This window comes from Toxotes jaculatrix, chromosome 8, assembly GCF_017976425.1.
Source record: "Toxotes jaculatrix isolate fToxJac2 chromosome 8, fToxJac2.pri, whole genome shotgun sequence".
Classification (NCBI taxonomy): domain Eukaryota; kingdom Metazoa; phylum Chordata; class Actinopteri; family Toxotidae; genus Toxotes; species Toxotes jaculatrix.
This window is the reverse complement of record NC_054401.1, coordinates 11,676,886-11,704,519: the sequence shown is the minus strand read 5'-3', so window position 1 is coordinate 11,704,519 and position 27,634 is coordinate 11,676,886. Positions and strand designations below refer to the sequence as shown.

General features: G+C 41.9%; 2 protein-coding genes across 5 annotated transcripts; one reads left to right on the top strand and one right to left on the bottom strand.

Annotated features, from left to right (window-relative positions):
* LOC121186179 (cingulin) lies at nt 1-17,453 on the bottom strand. Of its 4 annotated transcripts, none has more exons than XM_041044843.1 (20): nt 17,288-17,453; nt 10,713-11,631; nt 10,506-10,603; nt 10,325-10,394; nt 10,101-10,196; nt 9,068-9,189; nt 8,714-8,825; nt 8,316-8,528; nt 7,248-7,396; nt 6,267-6,387; nt 5,962-6,174; nt 5,530-5,751; nt 5,178-5,426; nt 4,861-5,031; nt 4,432-4,593; nt 3,826-3,999; nt 3,510-3,628; nt 3,047-3,155; nt 2,775-2,938; nt 1-1,752 (listed from the first exon to the last, which is right to left on the bottom strand). In XM_041044843.1, exons 2-20 carry the CDS (start codon nt 11,628-11,630, stop codon nt 1,617-1,619), a joined length of 3,618 nt encoding a protein of 1,205 aa, XP_040900777.1. In that variant the 5' UTR covers nt 11,631; nt 17,288-17,453; the 3' UTR covers nt 1-1,616. The 4 variants fall into 4 exon arrangements, with proteins under 4 accessions (XP_040900777.1, XP_040900779.1, XP_040900778.1 ...); XM_041044845.1 differs by having other exon boundaries at nt 10,506-10,576; XM_041044844.1 differs by having other exon boundaries at nt 10,719-11,631.
* A 1,064-nt stretch (nt 17,454-18,517) lies between these two features.
* Nucleotides 18,518-26,113, top strand: she (Src homology 2 domain containing E). The gene is made up of 6 exons (XM_041045202.1): nt 18,518-19,392; nt 19,925-20,051; nt 21,274-21,528; nt 21,763-22,102; nt 23,772-23,891; nt 24,845-26,113. The coding sequence occupies exons 1-6, from the start codon at nt 18,946-18,948 to the stop codon at nt 25,035-25,037; spliced, it is 1,482 nt and encodes a 493-aa protein (XP_040901136.1). The 5' UTR covers nt 18,518-18,945; the 3' UTR covers nt 25,038-26,113.
* The last annotated feature ends 1,521 nt before the right edge of the window (nt 26,114-27,634 follow it).

Genomic DNA, 27,634 nt, shown 5'->3' with positions numbered 1-27,634 from the left:
TTATATGCAATAGAAAAAAAGATCTATTTTCTGAAGTCCAGTTAGTGTGAAAGGTTTCCAGCCACAATTACAGTATTTACCAGCATTTAAATTCAACATATTTATACTCAACTGTCTAACAAATCATATGTACCATTTTCCAGTTTCACTGGAAAGACAGGAAGAAACATTACATTGCAGAAAAATGTAATACAATTATAAATTCAGCTGATTGTTCAAAGTGTTTACAAAACCAGATTAAGCCTCACAACACCTACAAATGTTAAATACAAAGACTTTACAAAAAAAAATCATTCAGATAAGAATAACAAGTCAAATTATTTTAAGCAATTTTAAGGCATTGTAATGAAATGACAGTATATATGTTTCATTGACGTAATAAAAAAGAATGCATAGAAACTGTGTAGCTTCAACAAAAAAACGTGAAGTTTCTACCACACAGAGAGGATATTTGGCCATTGTTTTCCTCCAAAAGAGGAAAAAACACTTTTACACCCCATATTCTGTCAGAGTTATTTTATCAGCACAGACCTCTCTGTCCTCACATAAACCACAGAACCAAAGGTCTAAGGTCTGGCGGACCTTAACCAGGAAACTGCCACAGATACAGTGAATAATGACTTACAAGGTAGAACAACAATAAAACTAAAATCTTAACCTTTAACATGAGGTTTCTGTCATTTTTGTGATTTATTACTAGTCTGGAAGCAGAATGTGTCCCTGTCCAAGAAAAGTAATTTGAGATGCTATTAGTGTCATACTTTGCTGTATTTTATAATTCAGAATCCCTAAACTGTGTACCATGTGACACTGAAGACTGGAAAGTGGAGTAAACTATTGTCCCAGACTATCTTCAGGCAAAGGACAGACATATTCCATAGGTACAAATATACACAACAAATTAATTATTTTGTTTTCAGTAAACAAAATCTAGATTTCATTCGGTAAGAATCATTTGCATCAGACCATTAGGCTCAAATTAACTCAGAAAAACAGCGTGTTTACACTGTTGTATTGTTTGCAGTTTTAAATCACTTGTGACTATTATAACATACTCAGTGTGATTAAGTCCATGTTTCCAGTAGATCTAAGTTTTGTGCATTGTACAGAATTTGTGAGTTCAGTCAGTTGCAGCTGTGCTGCAGAGAAAACTAAAATAAAAACTAAAGTAAAAACATGTAAACTATCAACACCAGGAAATGATGAGACTGTTATTCTATATTCAGTCAAAGTCAGACGTAGTACCGTAAGTGCTCGAGCCAAGAATCTCAACCTCAAAATCGTCTGAGGTGTGTTGGTAGTGGACTATGTGCATGAAACTGTACCATGGAGAACATCTGCGTACGCTGTAGACTGAAGCAAATTCCCTGAAATGAAGAGGATGTTTTGTTTCCTTCCATTCATTCTGGTGTGGAAAATCATTCCCCTACTAACCTCTACAATATGTAAGTACCTCCATGGTCTTTGTACCCCTCCCTCTTTGTCTGTAGTGCATGCCATTCTGCCTTTTGGCTTTACTCCCAATCTACAAACCAGATAACCTTCACCTCCATCCATTTTTTTCCCCCTGGCAGTGCTATGTTTCCCCACCCTCGTCCTGTCCCCAAAGTGCTGCTTTAACAGGAGCTGGTCTGGAGGTTGCTCTCAGTGAGGATGGAGGTGATGGTGGACGGGTCATAAAGGCTGTCGTCGTCATCTGAGCTGAGGGCTGATGAATCCAAAGCAGGGCGCATTGCTGTCTGAGTTTTCCTCCTGTGAAACATCATTATCACAGCATCATGTGAAGAACTACACAGTTCTCGCTGTTTGAAAAAAGCACAGAACATTATAAAGGACACCCACCATCCCGGTCACTCCCTGTTTGAACTATTGCCTTCAGGCAGAAGGTACAGGTCAATAAATGCAAGGACAAACAGACTCAAACACAGTTTTTATCCAACCGCAATAACAACCCTCAATACTGCAAAAAAATAATATGCAATGCTCTGTTTTTAGGAAATGATTTGGTGCGTATGACTGCGTGTGTATGTCTGTTGTGTATGCTGCTAGTGTTACTATATGTTCTATATGTTTTATTTATTTATTCTTTTTAATATTTTTCTTAATGCACTGACTGGAGAGCACTTTAAATTTCGTTGTACCTGTGACAATGACAATAAAGATCTATTCTATTCTATTCTATTCTAATCATCATTATACACATTACTGTCACAATTAACCACTGAAACACGCCGATGTTCATTTATCAGCCGCTTCATTCACAAATGTTGGTGCTGTCAGGTAAGCACAGTGCTCCCTCTGCTGGTAATGTAAGGGAACAACAGGTATTTCCTTTGTACCGATGGGAGCGTGTCTGGAATTTAATTTCCCCCGCGGTGCATGAGTAATGTGCCGTTTTAGTTTAATGAAATACCTTTTCACACGTGGGTGAATGCTGATATGTTTTACACACATCAAACTGTGAAATACTGCACCTCAGGGAGGCTGGGTGAATCTCTACCAGGTGTCCGTAACTGTGTGTAACAGCTGAAGAATCTGAGTTCACTAGTAATAGCATCATCAGGTTTATTCATTCTGTGACATAAAGAGGAGGAGATGGTGTCTCTCTCTCTCTCACACACACACGCACACACACACTGCTGTGATAATCTGGCTGCCAGGAAGTGTCTTGCATAATCATTACGAAAGCTCACAGTGAGTAACAAATTGGACGAGAGACAAAAAAAAAAAAAAAAGAAACACACAGAGACAAAGGAAATGCTGGAAATGCTTACTTGAGCTCAGCCTCCAGAGCTGTGACTCTGGCTTGCGAGGCCTCTTTGAGCTCCATCTGTTCCTCCATGTCTCTCTGAGCTTTTCTTCTGAGTCCATCTATCCTTTCCAGCTCTGTCTCTCCTTCATCCACCTGCCTCTTAAGGGCCTTCACTCTCAGAGAAAGCTACAACACAGGATAAGGTTGAGGTGTAGCTTCGATAAGTATGTGTTCTTTGTACAGACACAGTGTCCTTTCAGTACATTCATATACTGACACTGAGTATGTGCATACCTGATCTCTCTGTTCAGTGTGTGTGTGCCGCTCCTCATCCAGCGTCATATTGAGTTCTTTAAGTTTCCTCTCCAGACGACGTTGAGACGCCAACACAGAGTTCTTCTCCCTTTCCATAAGCAAGAGAAGAACAGACCATAAGATATATAAGCATGTTAATGAGTAACACTCTCCCTGTCTCAGCTGCTGCCATGATGCCCTTGAGGAAAACATCTGCCATCTCATTGCTTCAATCAAGCTGCTACATAGTGACGCATGGAAATCTGGTTTTGGGATAAGAGCATTCTTCTGAGGAAAACACATACATTTATACCTGTATACAAGTATATAACCTGTGTCCATTCACCACATTTTATGGGAATCTGTTCAAAAACATTTACATAGATAGATATTCAGTTTAAACAAGGATAAAAAAAAATGTGATCATTTAGGTGTATATAGAGTGGAGGAAGCTGCACTGCACCTTTCCTCACTGCGCAGGCGTTCTTCAAGCTCTTGGATCTTGTTTTCCAGCTGGGAGACTCCTGCTGAGGAGCGAGACTGGCCCTCCATGTCAGCCACACGACTCCTCAGCTCCTTCAGCTGCCAGGACAGACACAGACAGACAAACAGAGGCGGTGAGTCAAGGGTGGGTGTGTGTTGGACTTTCACCTAAATGTTGTATTTTGTACTGAAGTGAAGATGCAAAGGTGAAGGGAGTGAAAAGTATCAGACTGAAGACTTCAGTCACCGTTCATCACAAATGTCAGCAAACACAGATGTGACGTATGTGCACATACATGTCTCTCCATGGCGTTCTTGTCCAGCTCCAGGTCCTGTTTGGAAGACCTCTCCTGCATGAGCTCAGAGCGGAGCTGATCGATCTGGTCTCTGCTCCTGGCCATCCGGTCTGTCAGCATCTCTACGCTGCTTTTCTCCTCCTCCAGCTCCAACTCCATGCGTTTCAGCTTGTCCTGACAGAGACAAAACATGATCAACTTCATTAGGAGCTCAGAAAGGAGACTAGTTGGTGCCGAGTTTGGACTCCGTTTCAATTCCAATTCCAGACATATTGCCTTTATAGAGGTTGTATGACCTGTTGATCTTCGTGATTGTGATGCTTTGAGCTACTTCAACAGGCACTATCACAACTGATATCCAAACAGAGACAACAAACACTGCAGCAGATAAATACTTTAAATATACACATAGAAGCAGAAATCTGAGTGACTTATCAACATGATAGTGACATGTTTGATTTACAGATGGAAGTAAGCACACGGCAACACTGCTATACTAATGACGTATGCATATCTATTAACAGCTGGGATCCCTTCAGTCATGATTAATTTTCCCAAATGGTTTATTGTCCCAAACCAGGAGGCGAGCAGATGCACATATCTTACCTCCAGGATGCGAATCTCTCGGCTTTTGTCATTGTGGTTGTTTTTGCTGGCCTCTATCTCTGCCTCAAGGTGGCGCAGTCTGTTGGTGAGAAGCTCTTTATCCAGCTGGTGGTTGTCTCTCTCCTCACATACAAGCAGGAGCTCCTTCTTCTGTCGTGACATCTAGTTAGATTTATCATAATATTAGAACTAGTAATGCCAGACTGAATGTTCATCATGAGAAAAAAATATGTGTGCAGCTTTGCATGAATCCCGTTTTGCATGAATACAATCAGTCAAGCATGCATCATGAATATTAAAGTGTCAAAACTGTTGGACACATTCAGACCAGACATGATTTTCATAATGAAAACAAAAACTGGGCCAAACAAGAGAGCGAGCACGCACACAAACATTTAAAACACAAACACTCCAAACAAAAACACACACTTCTTCCTCCAGTCTCCTTAGGTTTGTATGGCTTTTTTCCAGCTCGGTCTGCGCGTCGTTTCCATGACGCTGCACCTCCTGCATTTCCTTGCGTGCTCTCTCTCTCTGCTCCTCCAACTGAACCCTAAGAACCTGTGCCTCCCCTCTTGAGGACATGGTCAGAGACTCATACTGACAAGGAGGGGGAGGGGACAAAACAAAAAAAGAAAGAGGATGAATATTTTGTGCTGTGTGGCTTCTAATGAGCATCTGGGTGCTCCAGGCTGCACCGGCTTTTCATCATTTGCAAAGGTATAACGAGGACCTCTCTTTCTTACCTCTTTGTTGAGTTTCTCTAGAGCTCTCTCCTGTTGCCGTTTGGTCTCCTCCAGCTGGTTGGCGGTCTGTTTGAGCGTCTCCCTGTCTTTCTCCGTGTCCTCCAGGCGCAGGCTGAGTTCACGGTGCTCCTGGCTCAGTTTGGAGGCTTTTCTCTTTGCCTCATCTAGCTCAGATCTCAGGCCTCTCACCTCAGAGTGGAGGGCGAGCTCTGCCTCTGAGCTCTCTGCGGCATTAGTCTGCAGCTGAGCCTGAGGAAACCACAGAGGACGTCCAATTACGCTTAAATATGTCTGCTTCTGTCTAGCACACTGAGCTGAACAACGTTTTTTTTTTGTGAGGATGCAGCGTTACCTCTAACCGTGAGAGTTTCTCTTTTAGACGTGTGTTGGCCTCTTTCTGCTCCTCCTGGGAATCTTGCAGTGATTTAAGGTCCATCTTAGCTCTACTGAGCTGTGCTTTACTGGCCTCCAGTTCCTCTGCAGACAATGAGAGTTTCTCTTTGAGCTGGCTAGCTTCACTACGCGCCTCGCCAAGCTTCTGCTCCAGCTCTGAGATGGTGGCTGGGTCTGGGAGCTATAGGCAGGTACACAAAGGAAGGATTCAGACAAAAAATACAAGAGAGATAAGTCAAATCAACCTGTCATGCAAATCTACCGCATACACATTACCACACTTTGTTGTGCTAGCCAGGTAACCAGTTTCATGCACATTGTTAAAATCTCACTAAGATTTGAAATGATCCCTTTAAGAAACTGTAGCCTTTTACTGTGAGATTAAACTAACCCGTTTGTTTTTCTCCTGTGCCTTGGCAATGTCTTCTTTGGCCCTCTGTAACTGGTCCTTTAGCCTGTCAATCTCATACTTCAGCTCTGCCTCTTGGTTCTGGTGAGATTTTTTAATGGAGATGACCTCCATGACCTTCTTGTCAAACTCTGTCCTGTGCTTCTCCACCTCAGACTTTGCCTTCTGCAGATCAGCATTGTATCGCTGGAGCTCCTGAACACAAATATGAACAATTTGATGGTGAAATGTTCGTTATTCATCTGTGGATGAGAAGTTGTGTAAAGCTGTGAGTGTGTTTACTGCACCTGGTTGAGAGTCTGTGTGTGGCTGGGGTCTGGTATCTGTTGTTTCATGGTGCTCATTTTATCCTGGAGCTCCTTCAGTTCCTCCTCAAACTCCTCTTTTTCCAGACGAGCTTGCAGGAGCCTAAAAAATGAGAACAAACAATTGATGTAAACCAACTGTCCTAGTTCTTAATGCTTAATTAGCTGATCAGTAGTAGTTGGATTGTATAGATGAATCATCACAAGTGAGCTTCATTTATTTTGATGTAGTCAATGAGCAAATAAGTCGTTATTTAATCTTCAAACAACAGGAAATAAATCAGCATTCCTTGTTACCACATAACAGTCACAGACACATTCACAGAAAACAAGTTTACAACACGTTTTTAGCTAAACACTCACAAATATATAAGACCATCCACACCTCTCTAAGTATCTTTATTGTTCCTGGTTACACACAGTGTTCACAGTAACTGTATCCACTGTGTAGGCACAATGAAGGAAATCTTAATGTAAAAATGTCATCTGCTGAAGCTTCAGACTGTGAGGGATGTTCCGCATCATTTCTGCTCTGCCATAGCACTAAATACGGTCCATATTCCCACTGGGACTCATGTATTAGGGAGTCCATATTTGAACATGGATCATGTGTGGATGGCCTTAACGCTACAATGAGACGACTGTTAGCACAGTTAGCACAGTTAGCCACATCTACAGCTCTGCATATCTAAACACAAATGCTGTTCAATTAGTGACTCTCACGGTGCTTCAGGGCTGCTGGGTGGCTCTCTGACAGAGAGAGGAAGGAACATTGACCAGGCAGAATGAAAGACAAGAGATGGACACACATTAGTAGTACAGCAGGTTCAAAATGAAATGATGATGATAAAGAGGGTGACAATATTCCATGTCCATGTGAACACTGGAAATCACAAGCCCAGGTAAGAAATAATGAATATACTTTGTGATCAGTATGTTGTGTTTAAATGTGTACGGACTCACTCTTGTTTAGTTGTTCGAAGTTCATCTCTGGTGGCATGAAACTGCTCCATCCAGTGGCTGCTCTCGTCTCTACAGTCCTCCAACTGCTGCTGGAGAGAGCGAACTGATGCATTGACACGCAACCGCTCTGCTTCGATCCCTGCGTGAGACTAAAACAGGAGACAGAAGAATCAAGAGCATATTGTATTGTATCCCTAACATTTCATAAAGGGCATTCTCAGTGAACAGAGATTGTACTCCATTAAGAAGTAATCTGCACCGTCTTAATCAAAGAGGTCAAGTTTAAAATGCTCACAGCCGGAGACACTCCTCTGTTGTTGGCTTTCATGATAGTACTCGGAAGGCTTGTTCACCAGAAATCATTGTCTTCATATCTCTATGTACTAAACAGGTTACTGTAAATGGGGGCGCTATAAAAATTACTGGAATGGAAACTGGAGTGGATTTCATTTGAAAGTTTAACACAATAAAGTGTGTCCAAATTTATCCAGATTCATTTATCCAGACACAGCAAAGCGATGAATTTTATTATAATGGTAAAAGAAAATGTACAAATCTAAACAAATTGATGTTAGAAGTAAAGAAAATATTAATAGGTAAGCATTAACCTTTGTCAGGGTTTTCCTTAAGTCAAGCTGTTGTGAATCTGTCTGTGTCCTGTGGTGCCCTCCTGTGCCTGGTGCAGTTTTTGTTTTGCTACTGTGTTTTGAAAGAGCTGGCTGCGTATTACACACAGACTGCCAGTCACCAGCAGTGCGCCGATACTCAGCTCATAACACAATTACATCACTGTGATCTGAACTTTATTTAATTATATATTCACTGGGAAACTTTCACAGTTTACTGTATCTGTAAAATAGTATGTGTGCGTAGAAGACAGCATCCATGTATCCTATCAAAACAGCATTGAGGGAGACACAGATGATCTACAACCAAAAAAATACAAATGTTGTCACTGGAAAAGCTGAAACCTAAAAGCATGCAGAACCAGTTTTTCTGTTGAATGTACATAGTTTTGTTCTGTTGTTGACGGACAGTCAAATATAAGTGATGTGAGCGCGTACACACCTGAGACACCTGCTCCATGCTGCTACGGAGCTTCTCCATGTCAGCACTGTACTGCTCTCTGAGTGCCTCTATCTCTTTGTCATGTGTGGCCACCTCTTCCTTCAGTGCTCCTTTCAGAGCTGTTAGCTCCCTCTCTCTCTGCCTCAGCGTCTCCTCCAGCTTATGTTTCAGCTGGCACACCTCCATCAGCTGTGCTTGATAAGACATCAGGTCCTGCAGACACAGAGGATGCACAGTATTAACCTGATATCTTTGATATCTCAGCTTACAGTTATTTCCGTAAAGTTAATGTTGCGGCAAACTTTAAAAGTGTTTTTATTTTAATCCAGCGGTGGAGTGAAATTGTTTCTCCTTTTATATCCGTATAGGTGTTTTGTGTGATCATGTTTCAGTGGTACCGTCTTGTTGCTGTTTTCTTTTCTCAGATCATCCTGAAGCTCAGCCAGCTGGTCCTCCATCTCTCTGGCCCGTGCTTCTGCATTCTCCCTTTCCATACGCAGCTGAGTCAACCTGTGAGGAAAAGAGGGCATACGCATTACTGAATGATTCTATGAATTCAAATGACTGTGACCCACTTGTTTGGCCTTGTGAGTAAGATACAGTAACTGCTTGTTCATGAAATCGTAAGGAGTGTGTGAAAACAAAGTGGTCATTCCCCCCTCTTACTCCTGACCACAAAGATTCACAAACAATGGTACCATGCCCCTTCCCGCTTTCCTTTGTGTGTGTGTGCTGTGCTTTTGTGCCCTCACTCTGATTGTGTTTCATTTAAATCTGTTTTCTTCCGGTCCAACATCTCCCGGAGTTGCAGATTTTCATCCAGACAGGACTCCAGCTCAGCTTTCAGAGCGGGATCAGAATTGCTAACAGAGTCCTACACATGAGCAGACATGATGAATAAATGAGAGAGGTGAAACATAAGACATCAAGTAGCTCTGGCGGCATAAACAATGGGCTTTTAGGAAATGTTAAAGCGGGCTTGCATTTGCCCACGGATCAATATGCATAAGGGATTAAGATTTTAGGAGCCATTAGAGATTAAGACCTGCCCAACTTCCTTAAACCAACATATGATGAGTCATTATTGAAGTTAGATTATAGTGTGTATGTGCACCTCTGACCAGGCCAGAGGGCTTTAAGGATTAATCAGAGGATTAATCTGAAGCACACTCAAAGGAGCCCCCCGGCCCTCCTGGTTAGATTAGTTAAAATGACATAAAAACTCTGAGGCCAGTTTCCTACTTTTAACCAACCAGCAACTATTTCCTCCACTTGATATTTGGTGCTCTCATTTCAAGGAGACTTGGATGAGTGTTATGTGTGGCACTGGATGCGCTCCATGTAATTAGAGCTCAGTTAAAGTGGCAGGTTCCTCTCTGAATGTTAACATCCTGTGGTGGCAGACAGTTCCAATCAGCCAGCTGAAACTAAGGGAGGTTTGGTGGGTCATTCAGGACAACCCAAAACTCAAGCACACAAGCATCTATACATGTCTCCCACCTCCGACCTTAAACTGGGCTTTGTTAAATGACATAAACCTAGCAAGTACGGGTTTTGAAGCTTAAAAAGAAAGAAGAAAAGCAGAAAAGGTTTTATTCTATTCTCTGGGTACACTTTGATAATTCACTCTATTTAAATCAAAAGAAAGTGCAAATGATGTTTTCATTCAATTTAAAAATAAAACTCTCTTATCCACTAGAGAAAAGTATAGACGTTTGCTTTACATTTCAGCACAGCTAATATATAATCTCTCTATCCTCACATCTTTATTCCGGTTTTCCTTACCCTTCTTTCCTCTCGCAGGGCAGTTTGTAGTTCAGCCATCTTTCTCTCCAGCTCCCTCTTTTCTCTTATCCACTCTTCCCTGGGGCTTTCTTTGGACTTAAGAAAAAGGAGTCAGGGGGCACATATACTATACGTAAGCATCCATACTATTTATTTATCTGATACATGAACCAGTGTAAGAGCAAGCCCTCCACAGAAAGCCATATTTTCAAAAAGGGACAAACCTTTATATTCTGAATCTTCTGAAAGATGAGCTTGACTTTGTGATTGATGACAACATCACTCTCGTGAGATCTGAGGGAAGGTGGAAAAGGGAAACGACAACTGCTTAACATTAATGAAGTAATCTATTTATTATTTAAAAAAATACCATGTGCTAACCCAGTAACAGGAAGAGGTCCGTACCCTTGCCTCAGGATGTTGTATATTGTCTCCATGACCTGCTCCTCCTCACTGCTCATCTCTGCACTCTGACCCTGGTCCAGCAAAAGGTCAGGGGTCACCTTAAGACATAGATCAGAAAACTACTCTTGCAATTTTGCATGCTCTGTGCCGTCTGAAGCGCACTGAAAATCACCTTTAATGCCCAAGCAGAAAAGATTTAATTCTTACTTGTGCCTCAGTCATACTGGCCTGCGGTGTCGCCACGGCAGCATATCTCCCAGATGAAGACCACTGATTAGTGGATTGTCCAGGAAATCTGGTGACAGCACCCTGGCCATGTCCCAAGCTGCTGTGTGTTGAGGACGGAGGTGAGGTATAGGGCCTGGAGTTGAGGATAGGAGATGTAGCTCTGGGGTCGTGTTGTGGGGGTGGGAGGCCTCTCTGCTGGCCCCCGGTGTTACCACCATCAAACCTGTTTACTAGTCTATTGACAGAAGTCTGTCTCTGACTAGAGTGAAACTCATTTATTTGTTGAGGAGGGTCAGGGTAGGACTGACTGCTCCTCAGTGACCCACTGAGACCTGCCTGATACGAACTATCCCACATATTCCTTTCCATGTCCCCCTCTCTACCACCGGCACGCCGAGGCTGCTCTCTCTCACCTCTTACTCCTAATCCTCCATCCAGGTTTCCATAACTACCAGACTTCCCATCCCCTGGTGGCCTAGACAGCTGAAAGTCCTCATTGCCTGCACCTCCCTCTCCATCCCTGTCCAGCAGTGACCCATGGGACTGGGCCCGCCGTAGTGCCCCTCCCTGCCCTCCTCCGCCGCTTCCTCCTCCCACATCTACCCCATGTGTTCCTGGCTCTGCCTTGTCTCTCCTCCGGGGAAGGCTACTGTAGCCCGACGGGTACTGGGTTCTGAGCTGGACTCCATATGAGTCTCCTTTCTCTCCGTCCTTCAGGACCACATATGGCTGGCCAGCGATTCCCTGCACCCTGACCGCCACACCATATTTGGAGGTGGTCTGAGTCTTGATCTTGGGCTGGGACCCAGGCTGCCCAGTTTCACCGAGGTCATTGATGAAGCGGATCTGGACACCGTAGTCCACTGGGGTCTTCCGACCTGATGATGCTGTGCTCATGCTGTTAAAATAGAAGAGATCATGTTAAAGAACAGACAAAGGAAGCAAGTAAATGGTAAGAACACATGCTGCACTAGATTATCAGGCTACATATTAGCAAGTATTATCATGTCAAAAATGCAAACTTCTGCTTTGTCTTGTTACATTATATTTTATTCATTTGGCAGATGCTTCTGTTCACGGCAGCTTGTTTTATTTCCCACACAAGTGTCTTGCACAATGACAGTTCAAAATGTGGAACACCAATCCCCAAAATAAATGGACAACTTGCTCTACACCAAAACAAACAATAAGAGATTTTTGTGTTCATTGTTTGGCTGAGGTGTTCCTGCAAGTGTACCTCCAACATAAAAATTACCAGTACTGAAAAACTCAGAATTAGTACCAGATCAATAAATCAGCCAGGGCAATATATCAACTGATATAAGCTTATTGGCATACTGGTACTATATATATGTATATAGTTGTCCACCAACCAGCACTGGAAAGTTTATCCCTCTCAATATGTATCTTGGTCACAATTCTTTAACCTAAAAAGAAATCTAAAAAGTGTGTATCAAGATTAGTTACATTAAGTGTTTCTGTTTAGAAAAATTACTATTGGCTGTTATATTGTTATAAGGTTTTTTTTTTATTTAACTCACAATTATGAATATCTGTATCAGCCTCAAAAATCCAGTATCTGTTGGACTATACTCAGAATAACAGATTCAGAGATGCAGACAGAGAGTGAGAGAGAAAAAAGACTGTTTAAAGACAATAAATAGCAAGGTTAACAAAAAAACCCACCCCTGTTCTCTCAAATAATCCCTCAAATTAGGAAATCAAACAAAGAATACCTATTCGCTCTTTAGCAACTCGAAAACTCTGAGAACCTTGTGGACAAAAGCAGAGACGCAGCCTTGCTTTGAATAAATACAGCAACACAGATTTATAAGCAGTGACACTTAGTTTCTGCCTCTTGACTGCTTGTGTGGACTTTGTCCTCAGTGCACTCCATTAGTCATTAACCTGAAAGCACACACCCACATTTCACTCTCCCCCACGTAAGGACTAACTAAGCCTTTCCCAACTTTTGGAAGCTTCCCAGGCAGATTCAAAACATAATTCCTCCTGCAAAACTTTGACAGATTGAACACAAAGAGGTACTTTAGCAACCACAGAAGATCTTTTCATTCTTTTATTCTGTAATTTCTGTACAGAAATTTTTTTCTATACTTGAACAGAACTCTATGAGTAACTCTAAAACTATCCCTCTTACACTGCAACTGATAACACTTATGGAAAGGTTCAGCCATAAGGCGCTGCCAAACTGATATGACATGGGCAGATCTATAAAGTACTGAACATTCCTGGTATTACATCGACTGACTGATCATGCCTTGTGTTAGGTCGCATTGTAAGATCCCATCATTACAGCGGTACGGTTCATTAAACCCACTTCAAACCTTTTACAACACTCCCTCCTGACCTCTCTGCTCTGCACCTTTCACTTCCTCTCAACAGCTTTCCAAGGTGAGAGACAGAAACTAGGTTGGGAGACAGAAAGGGAGGGTGAAGTGAGAGAGGAAAAAGAAAAAAAAAAAACGCCAGCTTTTCTTCTCTTATCAGTGCCTTGTGTGATAAAATCCAAAGTCAAGCTGTTCCTGTGAACAACCCTCCCCCTCATACACTGAAAGGACTGTCTACAAAAGTAGCCATCAAATAAACAAGTCTGTTTCGCATCCATACATTATTGAACACCTACACAGACACTTTTATATTTTATACTTAGACTTATAGATTTTGGAAGCTGTGTGACACACTCCAAATCAGCCAAGCCACTCTGAGAAACAGCAAAATAAGATACAGTCAGCAAAGTGAGCCAAGAAGTATAGAACTGTGTGTCCTCGCTGTGAATACTAACATAAAAAAAATAAATAAAAAACTTCAGAGCGAGAAAAGGTGAAGGTAAAAGTCTGGGCTGGCAGTGAATTTAACGTCGTCGTTTGAGATGACATGAATAACCTTTGAAGGTATCTGTGTGTCTGTAGTGCGTAAGCATAGTCCGCAGACAGACCTGCTCATCAGAGGTGCACAGTTTTGTCGATTTTTTTCCACCCTTTGGGAGCCACAGAGGAAGCACTATGTCACAACACATTTGTGAAGTCGAGCGTGAGGTCTGCGGCCCATTGCCTTCACACCAAGGTCAAGCAAACATGTCATGCGCTGAGGACTGGGGGGACAGACACGCAATACGAGAAACGCAGAAAACAATGTCCAGTGATTTAATGTGAAATGCTCATCTGATCTAGGGTGATATGAGCTATGAGTGGGCCAAATGACCTTATAGGCAACTATCAAGAAAACTAAAATTCTCTCTATTAATTTATCAATCAGTTCTTCTGCATTTCTTCATCAGTTTGATTTTTTTTTTAATTGTCAGAGACAAAGAACGCGTTGCCAGCTGGACGTGAGACAGGGTGAGGGGGAACTCATCCTATTGTCCCACTGATGTGGGGCAGAAAATGAGGGCAGCAATTCTGAGAATGCAGAAACTATCTCTGCCCTCTTTCGTTCTTACGCTTCGTCTTAGATTACAACAACATTTGCTTCAACACTGACGTTTCTGTCTCTATACACCCTCCCTTTTAGGTATTGCCCCAAAGCTAATTTCTTTCCTCACCTCTCTAAAATAAACATCCTTTTCCATACTCTAAGTAGGGTATTCAAACAAGTTCTATAATCCATTTGGTTATATAATGTCTGTCACTTTTTAAAACATAGCCGTTTATTTAAAAGAAACACTGTACGACTGTATTCTGTAGAGTTTAAACGTAATTGATTCCTCGATTTATCGTTCGACAGAAGATTAATCAGCAACTATTTTGATAACTGATTTATCATTTAAATCATTTTTCAGGCAAAAATACTGAACAATCTCTAGCTCAAGCTTCTCAATAAAGAGTATTTGGTGCTTTTCTTTGTCTTATATGATAGTGATACTGATTCTCTTTGGTTATGGACTGTTGGTCAAACAAAGTCAAAAAGTGATTTCACCATAGTCTCTTTTATAGACCAAACAATTAATCAAGTGAATAATGCGAATATTAACCAATAATGAAAAAAAAAAAGAACTGAGTTGGTTTGTTGCATCCTTGATATTCTTTTTAGCAGGACTCCTGGCCACACTTGTTTCATGCCATCAATGTGACTTTAAAAACAGACCAGCTTTTACGGGCTTGTTTGCCCAGCTTACTCTGTCTGGTGTTTTTGGATTCTCTTGCCAGACATGTTACCCCGCAGTCATGCTGACGGGGCCCCCGCCTCTGACCTTAAATTGAATTCTTGCACAGTAAATTGAATTAGAGCTACTTCCCTGTTAAGATCCAAGATGGAATGGAAAATATAATTAGGAGATTAGCGAGCGTGGAGAGAAATGAAACAACAGTAATGTGTAGAGTCATAAAAATGCCTCTGCTGACTCACAGAGTCAGCATGGTTCATGTGATCCGATCATCTCAGGCCTGGCCTAAAACTGATACTGACAGAGATAGCAACAAAGGTTACCTGAGTCATAATTTATTCTAAAAGAGTAATACGCCCTGGATGATGACAAAACTAAGCCTGCAAATTTTGCAAGTGCTGTGTTTAATACGATATAATATGATATAAAATTTATCCATCCTATATGCTATTGCTTTATGGCCTATAGAATGTCAGAAATCCTCCATATTCTGAGGATGAGATGAAGCTGAAAGTGCTGGAAAAAGTTAGTAAGGCCTTCATGTCAAACTACTGTTTTCAAGGTCAATAATGAACTTTCATGTTCAATTCACAACAGAGAGAAAAACAGCAACTCGCATTTGAGACAAATTAGATTTTTTTCTAGATGAATTGCTTTAAATAAAAAAAAACATTAAAATTTATTTTTCAATTAAATTTACTCAATTGTAGGGCTGCAACAATTACTGCAAAATTAATCGCTGACTTCTTTGATAACTGATAACTTCATTTTTTAAGCAAAAAGAAAAACCCAAACTTCAATGTTCCTAGCTTCTCAAATTTTAGGAGCTAATGCATTGTTGCAAATGAACTGAAATTCTTTGGGTTTTGGACTATTGCTCAAACAAAACAAGACAGCCGAAGATGCTCCCTTGGTCTGTGGCAAATTAAAACAAGCTTTTTTTTTTTTTTTTTTTTTTTTACTGGTTTCATGCATTTTACATAGAAAACGATGAATTGAAAAATTAATTGGCAGATAAATCCATTATGATTGGTGAATCATTAAGCTTACAGGCAAAGCCTTAAAAATAAAAACTTGAAGGTTTAAGTAACAACAGTAGACAAAACAGTCGCTCACTCCCTCCCTGTCTCTAAAGGACAGGCAGCCACTCAGTCCTCAGGGTATACTCCCTCTCCATTACATTCTTGACATAAAACCAGGCCCTCATCCTCTCTACAGCGGTCAATCTTGCTTTCCAAACTTGCCACTGCTCCTCTTTCACACTCAAACAAACAGCCATTTATTCCTCTTTTCAAAGCCAAAGAAGTTCATTGGCATAACAAAGAGAGACTTCAGTGTTACCAAATAGTACACAAATGACACCATATTAGGAGCATGTAAATATGTTCCTCCCTTTCCTCACATTCCAGACACTTGTTACTCTCTGCCCTTATCACTTTCACAGGCTGTGTGTGTGTGTGTGTGTGCATGTGTGTGTGTGAGGTTGAATTAAGGGATTTTATCTGCACACTTGAGTGTTTGTACCTGCAAGATTGGACTAACCTTTATCAACGAACACTGCTACCACCAGACTAAACCTTTCTCCATGTCCACTCTGTCTGAAAATTAAACCATATCATGTCATGGTGTTGCAAGTTCAATACTATAATTACTGAAATTCATGACACAATCCATGAACCTTTAATTACCCACTTCAAAACTACAACCTGCACTTCTTTCTTGCCTGTGTCATCCGTTTTATCTGACTCAAGCTTAACCTGGAACAGCATCTCTGTACTTACAGGATGGCTCTTCAAAATGTCCCACTGGTGAATACATGTCAGGCTGTTTTTTTCTGTATTATTTTCAAGGCCAAGGATTTGAAATAAGGTTACATTTGCAGCCACTGTTTCAAACGTCTTAAAATTGTTTTTCAGCCAACAGTTTTTCCAGTGGCAAATCCCCCTGATAGCACAGGGCAGAGACACAGCTACTGCACAAAAACCATAGCTACTTTGGACAAAAAAAAAAAAGCTTTTCAGTATGAATTCCTCTGGTATTAAAAAGTATATTTCCCTAGCAGAGACGTGTAGCCACCCTGAGAGCACTTATAACTTCCACAGAGACATGTGCAGACACCCCTCACATGCATTTCACATCACATAACAGGCAAATCCAAGTATCCTGAAGTAACGTTAGCAAGGAGCACTAGTCACTGTCTCTCTCTCGACCTATCAAACTAACGTTAGCTACCAAGCTAAACTGGCAAACTGAAAAACCTCAGAGCGCACAATACTGTAAGAAATTACTACAAAACTCATTTAAACAAATAAATAAGCGACACACAGCATCAGAAAACCTTTACAAAGCGAGTAACGAACTGTCTGACAGGTCGTGTCTGTCTGGTTTGGTTGTCTGGTTATGTGAAGTCCAAAACCAAACGTAAAGTTACCTCTTTCTCTCAAGTTATTCCTCGGCTCCTCTTTGACACCTCGTCTCCCCTGTTTCAACGATGATTCAAATATGTGCACAGACATCCATCAAAGTCCACATAGAAAAGCGGGATGAAAAACAACTCCTCCGCAAATTAACACAGCAACAAGTTCATTATACGGCAACTGCAACCTGTTACCTTTTGTCGGCGATGTAACCGTCCCGCCCAGCTTCGCCGGAGAGAGCTCTGTGATTGGACCAGTCCTCTAACTTGGGCGGGACTATAGGTGACGGCTACGTTTGCTATTGGTGAGAAATCAACGTCAATCATTCATTGCGCTGGACCTCTTTAAGGCCTTTTCGCTGAAAAAAGGAAGCCCGTATTTTCACTCCAGCTGACATAAACAAAAACTACCGGTTTGACCCAGATAAACAAAACTTTTCAGGACCAGTTATGGGCCAAGGTGAATAAACCAGCGCCCCCATGTACTTGTTTCTCCAATTTACCAGTAGATGGCGCAACTATCTACTCGCTGATGGATCAGCATCATCAGGGCCCCTGGTAACACAGCTCCGAACCTGTGCTACAGGTGCACGACCTACTAACGAGGAACCAACTACAAATAATTAGCTTCAGTTGAACGAGCACAGGCATTGTCTTTCGATACTGTATATCACACTATAACATACTGTATATCATACGTGTAAGTTTGGTTGTTTTTCACTCATTATTTTATTACTGAATCTCTGTTTAATTCGGATTTTGTGCCATATTTAGTTGTGTCTGTAATTGTTATTGCTGCCTATCCTGACATTACAAATCACAAAATTTAGTGCATAAACAAATTGATAAAGGATAACTCTTTAGCCCTTAGTGATCGTTCACTGCAAATGTCTCCAAGTTGTTGCCTGTGTAGAGCTGAGTTGACCATAAATATGGTTGCAGCGGTGGTGGTCTGCATAAGAAAAAAACTTAAAAAGGTAAATTTTGCAAACTGTTTAATAAGTTTTCATCACGGTCATATTTTGAATCTTACATGCTGCTTATTTCCAGCCGTCTGTTGGCATTAAGCCAACTGCTGACAGACAAAGTTTGGAGCTTTTCAGAGCGTTCAGCATATCCATTGAAATGATTACTGTAAAACTCCTACCCCGCCCCCGTTCGCACAGCCCCTCCCCAGACTCCAGCGACATCCCACTGTCTGCGCACCCTAACTTTCCTCTCCATCACATCACTTCTCCTGGTCGACGGACTGGATGCACCATCTCACGCTCCGGGAATGGGATCTTTACTGGGTTCAAAGAAAAACTTCCAGTTCTTTCGAGTTTACGCTCTGCAGAAGCTACTTTTCAAACTGCGGGGATAGTTGTTACTGCAGGTGCAGGTTGACAGCAACAAAGGGCCACTGGCCAATGATCTCCAAGGCGCACCAGAAGTTGTCTGATTGTCAAGGAATGAGTACAGCACCATAAAGTGCTCTCTTCTCAGTTTGATTGTTCAGATATTCCTGCAGTTTTATACCAAAGTTACTTCAACCGAGGCGCGCGTAAAAATATTTGTGCGTAAAGTTGGAGTTTTTGCGGACGGTTCTAGTGGGCAGCTTATGCAAGAACGTGTAAAAGACCGCAAATTGGTTAAATATTAAATCTCTGAGAAGTGTTTGTACACTGACAGCCATGGCAAAATGGTTCAGAGATTTTCCCATTAATCTGAAGAACGGAAATGAAAGGGTCCGCTCGGCCTCTGAGTCTGGTTCACAAACTCGACCGAAACCTTCGTTTTCTCGAGATAGCTTGAAAGGAAATCAACGTAAGGATGGAGGAGTGGGGGCTTTGTTAGTAGGGAGAAATAGGAAAAATTCGGCCACAGAATTGGGTCGTAACAACACAGGTTCTGGTGGGACAGTGTGGGAAAGTCTCACAAATGGAAAAGGTCGCAAGAACTCCAAGATCGAGACTGGGACATCAGATGAGAACCGCCAGGTCAGGACCTCTAGTCTGGCGCAAGCGTACATCAGCAGGATGATCAAAGTGGACAAGCAAGACAAAACCCCCAAACTCAACGGGATAAGTGAACAGAAGCTGCCTGAGAACGAGAAAGGAAGGTCTGACATCAAGACAACGGTGAGTAACTTTTAGAGATGGAACCGCAGTTAATGTAAATCCCATGTGTTACTTTTTGATCTTGATATTTAATCTGCTATTTATTCAGAATCAAACCAAACCATGTAGAGATAGTTATAGCAGCATTCAGATTAAAAGTCAATATGCTGTACAGTGCAAAAAAAAAAAAAACTAAATTTCACTGTGGGCTTGAGGTCAGTACTTTCCTTTGTGTTTTCCCTCTCCACCTCAGTTCATAACCCTGTCTTCAGTTTCCATCGTTCTCAAAAGAACACAATGTAGTTTCACTACATTGTGTCAGATCAAACAGCCAAACACAATGCGCTGACCTCTTTGCACAAGTATTTCCGCTTGTCCCTTCATTACTTGTCACTCAGTCATTGACACCACACACACAGACACAGACACACACACATACTGTAGTGTATGAGATCGCTCTCCCCCTGAATTCTGTTGTCTCCAGCTAAATGTAACATCTGAATAGATAGCAGCACAGCATTGTGCTCTCTGACTGGTCTTCTCCTTCTCACAGCTGATCATCCTGGAGGACTACGCAGATCCTTTTGATGCTGAGAAAACCAAGGAGCAGAGAGAAGCTGAGAGAGCAGGAGTGAATGATGGGTACATGGAGCCCTATGATGCCCAAGTCATCATCACAGGTAAGGTCAGGGTCATCATCTGTCTCAGCAATTACAGCCACAGGAGTGTTTTCTCAGAAACTGAACGTGAGGACAAAATATATTCAAAGTGGATCCAAACTCCATATTCTAACGATTGTGCCATGAAAGCAAACTCTTGCCTCTATAACAGCAGCAGATCACACATCGCCAAAAATCTAATTTGTAAAATAGCTAGACTGCAGTTTGTCTGCTGACAACATAACTTCATTTACTTCTTAACACACCTTGCGTAGCACCTTTGATAAGTTAATTATATGAAAGCCAGGGACAACTTTTACAAATCTTAGCTCAGTTTCTTTGCTCTCGCTCAATCTCACATTCCTGCTAAAGGGCTGTTTTAAAGGGACTTAGAGCCGAGTTAGACCCTCGGTCTCTCTGCTGACTTCCCTCCCTGCTGGCGGTTGCTATAGGAACAGTGTTGTGCAGGGACAATGGGTGCAGCTTCCTCTTCCAACTTCCTGTCTCCTGCCTCTGTTTCCTTTGCCCCATTCTCTTGATAGGAAGTTGGCCCCAGTGCCCCCCCCTCCCCCCACACAGACAGACACACACTCACATATACACATAATACTTTGTCGTCCCTTATGTGTGAAAAAGAATCAAAAGACCCCCTTAACCCTCCCCAGACCTATATGCGCCCCCACCTCACCCACTGCCCCTTGCCCAATCAATTCCCAGCAGTCAGGAAGTGGCCTGGTCAGCCAACCAATCAGCACCTGTGTTGACCTTTTCTTCCTGTAGCTCCATTGTTTGGTCACACAATAGTGCAGACACACAGGCTACCTGTTGGACAGCAAAAAAACACAACATGAAATTCCTAAAAATGCAATGACTTCTCATAACAAACACAATGTCCAAAAGAATATGCCTGATCACCCGGAAATTTCGATGAATGTTTCTGAAGTGAATCAAACTTTTTAGTGTAATATCAATATTTACAACAGGTACGGCACGTCTAGGTTGAGTAAAATATATTCCTGAATTACATTTTGGGGCCAAATTATCTCTTTGTTAGGTAGATTGTAAGTAGAAAATAAAAACAGAAGAGCCACTTTAGACTCAAATCACTATACTTTTCTAGAAAAGGCGAAGAAATTTTAAGTGAGTTCTTTGGGAGATACAACACTTTATCTGTTGTTACCTAAGTGAAAATCCTACATTTGAATGCTGTTAACTAACTAATCACATGACCATTCTGCTGTAGAGGTTCGTAGACGCGGCTCCAAAGACCTCCTGAAAGTGTGCGTTCTGCTGGACCGAGGCCATGGAGAGTCGAAGGGAGAAGAGGGCAAGCCCGCGCCTCCGAACATCTACGACACACCGTATGAGGGTGAACTGGAGGGTGATAGTGAGGGGGTGTGGATCCCTGTCACACGGCCAGAGTCTGACATCCGCCCTGCTGGAGAGTATGAACGGCCCTGGGAGTGGAGAAAGGAGGACATTGTTAGAGCACTGTCAGGTAGAGAAAGGGAGAGAGGGATGATGGGAAGGGTGGGGGTTTAGGGTGTGGAGGAAGGATGCCATGAGTTTTATTTGTACAGTAATGCCACAACAATTTTGTGTTTGCTTTAGCGAGGAAACAAAACAATCCTGCTGAATCAATTTCCAGTGATGTGTTTACTTTGGTGGTTCTGGCATGCTTTGATAGAATTTTATTATGAAAGGTTGATATTGTCTCTCCTTCTTCCTTCAGCTCAGTTTGAGGCAGGGGATTGTTCTCTCAGTAAAGAGAACGGTTCAACCTCCAGCCGCCAGCAGCAGCAACACACCCTTAGACAGAAGAACTGGAACCACAAAACGCTTGTCTCCTCTCCTCCATCCTCCTCCTCTTCTCCCTCCTTTCCTTCCTCTCCTATCCTGAAACTTTCCCCTCTCACATGCCCATCTCCCTCTTTCCCCACCCTTAAACTCTCACCCCTCTCACCCTCCTCCAGCCTGAACAAACTCTCCCCTCCATCTCCTACCTCTCCTGGTGCCCCACTGGATGGGGATGCAGCCAAAGTGGACCCCAGTCTGCCCCTGGAGAAGCAGAGGTAAGGAAGGGGAACACATATTTGTCCTATAGTGAGTGAAATGTTACCAATGATGTTTTAAAATTTCAGTAAGGGAAAAATAAAAAAGCACCCACATCAAACCAAGGTATGCACAGAATTCATTATATCATGCTGATATAATGCCCAAAAAACAATGCAACACTCACCTGGAAAATATTTAAAATATTGAAAACATGATATCATTGTAAAGATTAAATAGACCCCACTGGCTGAAATAACATGATGATGAGAGAGGGAAAAAATCTACCCACCACCTTAAATACACTTTGACATAAATAACATTTCATTTGGTAGATTTATACAAATGAAGAATGACATAGTAAATAGTAAGTGAGTCCTAACTTCAAATCCAAGCTGGATTTGTGCAGGTACATTCCAGTGCTCTTACTCCCGCAGTCCAAAGACATAAGACAGGTTTGGCAAATTGGAAGCTCTAAAATATCCTTAGGAACAACATTAAACAGTTTTTTTTGTTGTTGTTTATGTATCAGTCTGTCGATAGACATGTGATCTACCTCTCGCCCACTGCATGCTGGGATGAGCTTTAGCGCCCACCACAACCTTGAACAGGATTAGTGGATTGAAGGAATTAAATGAGATGAGGGTCTAGACATTTGGTCGCCTTTATCTCATGTCTGCGTATTATTTGTGCTTATCAAAATTAACACCACATTTCTTATGAACTCTGCAGAGTAAAATGCACTTCTAATCCTGCTGTGTGCTTTTTGAGATGCTATGCTTATATTTGTGGCATAACATTTTTTTCATAAAGTTTTTTTTTTTTTTTTCCATCATTGTTTCTTTACTTAACTCTTTGTGTTTAGAAGAAACACTGGGAGAACAGCACCCTCCTCAATTTTGGCTGCAAATCAATTTTCCTGCATAAAACTTGTAAAGCAATCAAGCAGATTTACGTCAACATCTGATCCGGTAACTCACAGTGTCAGATACAGTACAAAGGCCGTTGGCCTTCTTGGCCAAGATCTCATTTTTATTTCACACTTGGCACTTTAAATTTTTTTAAGTGAAATTGGATATTTATTACTGTGAGCATAAGCCAGGAGCAGCCCTTAAGGTGCTGTACATAGGTGCACCCTCGAGGTGAAGCTTGACTGAATAGACAGGAGAAACTCATTTTAATGGTAAACCTTCTCTCCTCAGCTGGAACATGTGTGGAACATGCTCAGAGCACGTTAGCATTTTGTTCCTCTCATGTTGTGGCTGAATGTCAATGTGCTTTGCCTCCCAGCATCAAGGCCACATACAGCCTGTTATATATGGCTCTCGCCTGTAGCCACTGTCAGCACCACCTTGTGTCCTAATAGGCCTCCTTTGACACTGCACAGCCACACGCCTTTCGTATGTCCATTTTATTTATCTCTTTGCCCTCCCAAGTTCACCTATGACTCTGTTAACTCATTCAGTCCACAACATATATCTGTCTACCTGATTTACAATGACTGTAAATCTATGTTGGCCTGTTTCGTTCCTCCTGCCAGCCTTTCTCCTTTTTTTTCCTCTCTCTCTCACCATTATCACCTATCATTAACTTGACATCTGACTTATCTCCATATGTCACTGTGCTATATGTCACTGATCTGCTGTCTCTCTCTGCATCCCCCTCCACCCCCCTCCTCACATCTCCAAGCTGGTACCATGGCAGTGTGAGTCGGCAGCAGGCTGAGGCTCAGCTGCAGCGCTGCAGGGAAGCCAGCTTCCTGGTGAGAGACAGCGAATCAGGAACCAGCAAGTACTCCATAGCTCTGAAGTGAGTCTGGGGATGTGTGTACGTATAATTAATTTGTGTGTGTGTGTGTGTTTGCTGAGCACAGTACATGCATGCGATGTAATGCAACATGTACATATTTATTTATGGTGCTGTTTTAATCCGCCTTTGTTTTGGCATAGCACAATCTCAGTTTTTCTTCAGCTGAGTTAAAATATTAACAGTAGGAAATATTTTGCTTCCAAATCAGAATGTTTCTTGATTTTTCTTCTTTTTATTTCATTATGTCACACATCTTTTTCTATGTTGACTTGTAGGTTAAAACAACTTTGCTTTAAAATGGGAATGGGCAGGACATTTTCCCTCTGTCATGCAGTGTATTTTAGAGCATACATATGAATTCAGTTATTTTCTAGTAAATTTTTCCAGGTGTTCCTACTCACTGAAATGAGATTGCATTCCACACAGATTAAGCACTAACTGAACCTGATTTTGGCTATTTTTTAAAGGCAATACTAAGGAGACACAGTAGCTGGCATTGTATCAGCAACCGCTAAGGTATTAATGCATGAGAATGTGTGTCATTTGTGGAATAGACACAACCGACAAGCTTACCAGGAACAGGTTTTCTAGGATAAAGCCTGAAATCCTGTGTGCCATTGTGTGTGTGCGTGTGTGTGTGTGTGTGTACGCCTCTCTCTCTCTGTCTGTGTGTGCATGCGCCTGAGTGCACATTTGTTGTACACTGCTCATTCATTTGAGAGTCCACATCATTAACCCCATTTACACATCCACTGAACTTGGAAAATGCACAACCTTATTTGGGGAGTGGCAGATAAGAGAGCAGATCTTTTAGTTACAACACATATTTCCATTCTCCACCATCTTAGAACTCCTAACTGTAACTGATGCTGTGTGTCTGCTATTTGCAAGTCTGTCTTTACTGACAATTTCTTTAAATACTTTGTGTCTTTCTCTTTGTCTTGTTCCATTAGGACCAGTCAGAGTTGTGTGCACATCATTGTGGCCCAGACTAAGAGCAGTAAGGGCTTGGGCTACACACTGGATCAGAGTAGCTGTGTCTTCTCCAATATCCCTGAACTGGTTCACCACTACTGCACACACAGACTGCCTTTCACTGGAGCCGAGCACATGACCCTGCAGCATCCTGTGCCCAGGCCACACTGAACATGCGCAAAGGAAAAACAAACTCACCGGGACACAAGCACACATGCGCAGGCACAAGCCGAGACATGTATGACACATTTATGCACAAATGCGCACAGACACACACATAAACTTGTTAACACACATGTATACATACATACTCAAAGATATGCTGCTTTAGATTGACCTGTGCACCAACTTGACAAGTTTTGTAGCTCTTCTGAGCGCCACCTAGTGGTCAAAATCAGACACTACAACAAACACTGATCACATTGTTACAGTGTTGTTTCCAATCTAAAATTAACAACAACAAAACACTAATACACGTGCACACACACACACACACACACACACACAAAGCCACCCTGAATGTACTTGTAGTTAAAGGAAAACCATCTCTTCTTCCACAGCCTGGTGTATTTGCGCCACTGTTTTGTCCATTGATTCCACAGACCCACTCTCTAGCAGGCAATCGCCATTGATTTGTGTAATACTTGCAATGATGCACATGAAGCACTGCACTTGCAATAACCAATGTGATATTTGAAGTAAGTGGAGAGGCTTATACGATATGATACCCTTACACCGAAGTGCTGACATCATCAATTAGCACCATTCCATCCAGTTGGGTCTTGGGCTGTAGGATCAATACACCCAATCGGAATATATTCATTCATCCATCTGACACGTCAGTCAGGTTATTGATCTATCCTGAAAGTCAGGCTGATTATCCAACCGCTCTGTCAAGAGAAAGAGCTTTAATGATTAGATGATTAGAACTAGTGTAGAGGGAGAGGCCTGACAACATTACACTATCCAGTCAGCAAAATTGTTTTGAGTGTGTGTCAGTGTGCAAGTAAATATGTCAATATCTGGCCCAATAATGTGCCATCAGTGTACTCTAAATATGAGGAATTTATGATTAAAAAGATATCTTATTGTGAATGAACTCAAAAATGTACCTGCTGTATGCATAAATGATGTATGTATGAAGTGATAGTTGGACATTGTCAGATTTTTTTACATCAACCACACAGTGATGTGGGCTGTATATTATTGTTGTAAAACATTTATTCAGTAAATAAAACAAAATTCATGTTAACTAAAGACAAACAGTGTATTTAATAGACATGCCCGCAGCAAAAGGCAAAGCAGGGTTCAAGGAAAAAGGCACTCAAACTGAGATGAGACGCTGACCGGAGTGAATCTGTGTGCTTTTCTGTTGTAGCTGTAAAATCATTGACCTGAGTGTGAAATCAATTACTGTTACACACACACACACATGCACTCACACGTCTGTAATCAACAAATCCCGACAAACCTGAGCACACATACGAAACGCATACATAAATAGTGTGCACACAAATAGCATTCATTCACACGACACAAAGGTTGGTGTATCTAAGCCCTCGCCAACACACATGAAGCTTCATGCAAAATATAGAGGAGCTTTATCCTCACAATGATGCATGGAAGCGTGTGTTTGTGGTGAGATATGTCTTACCAGTAAACACCAGTGTATTGGTTTGCATCTGTATCTCTTCGAGAAAGTGCGTGTGTGCAAGCGTGAATGTGCCCATGTGTGCATCCATGTGTGCATTTATGTGTGTACATGCAGCCCTGTTGTGTGTGTGAGAGAGATAGAGAGAGAGAGAAAGGGAGTCAGAATTTTTCTGTTCAGGGATTACCAGGTTGCCATGGTGATTAGTTAGAGTGAGGTAGGGCCATCTCTAGAGGGAATGAGGAGAGGGAGGAGAGACAGACTGCCATATAAAAAGAGCTATGAATAACTGTGGCCATAGTAGCAATGTGCTCCCCCACAGAATAGCCTGCTTGGTTTGTGAATGGAGAGCAGCAACACGTAATGTCAAAGCAGTGCCAGAAATTACGTAGTAAAACACGGTTAATTCCTCTCACTGTCGGTTTTGCTCATCAGCTTTCTGTAGCACTTTATTGATTGTGTGACACCTCAGAGGGTCAGAGCATAAGGTTGATTCCAGAGAAAATGTCTTGCTCAAAGACACCTTATCAAAGCAGATACTTGTGCACCAGATTGAATCCAGACTTTCTTTTTGAGGAGCAGTCTTTAATTTAGGCCATCAAGCTACCCAGAGTGTCACAAATGGCAATGTTACACAACAACAGGCACCACTAACTATCACCCCTCCTTCCATCCGTGTGATCTGTTGTGGTTCGTCCTCTATGTTCTCTTAATTAAATCACAAAGTAGGTCAAAACAAACAACAAGCCCGCGGTGTTGGCCACATGATTTTTAATTCTGTCTGTTTTTTGGGAATGTTTCAGTCAGTACCCATCCAGCTCACTATCCTAAATGCTTGTTTGAATTTTCCTGGTCCTTCATATCACCACTCTCCGGTAAAAACCATGCGTCTCAGATTTCAGTGATTTTGAATTTTTTAGATTAAGTGTTCCTTCAAGTGTTGAGAAAATTACCGTACTTCTTAAGCTGAATTAACCATTCAAAAATCTGAAAACTGCACAGTCACGTAGCTGAAAACAGGGCTCCTTTAATAACTCATGAAAAGCTGACATTTTGGAGGTACATGGTTTTCACAGGACAGGGATGATATGCCTAATTTCTATCACCTGCATTCGGG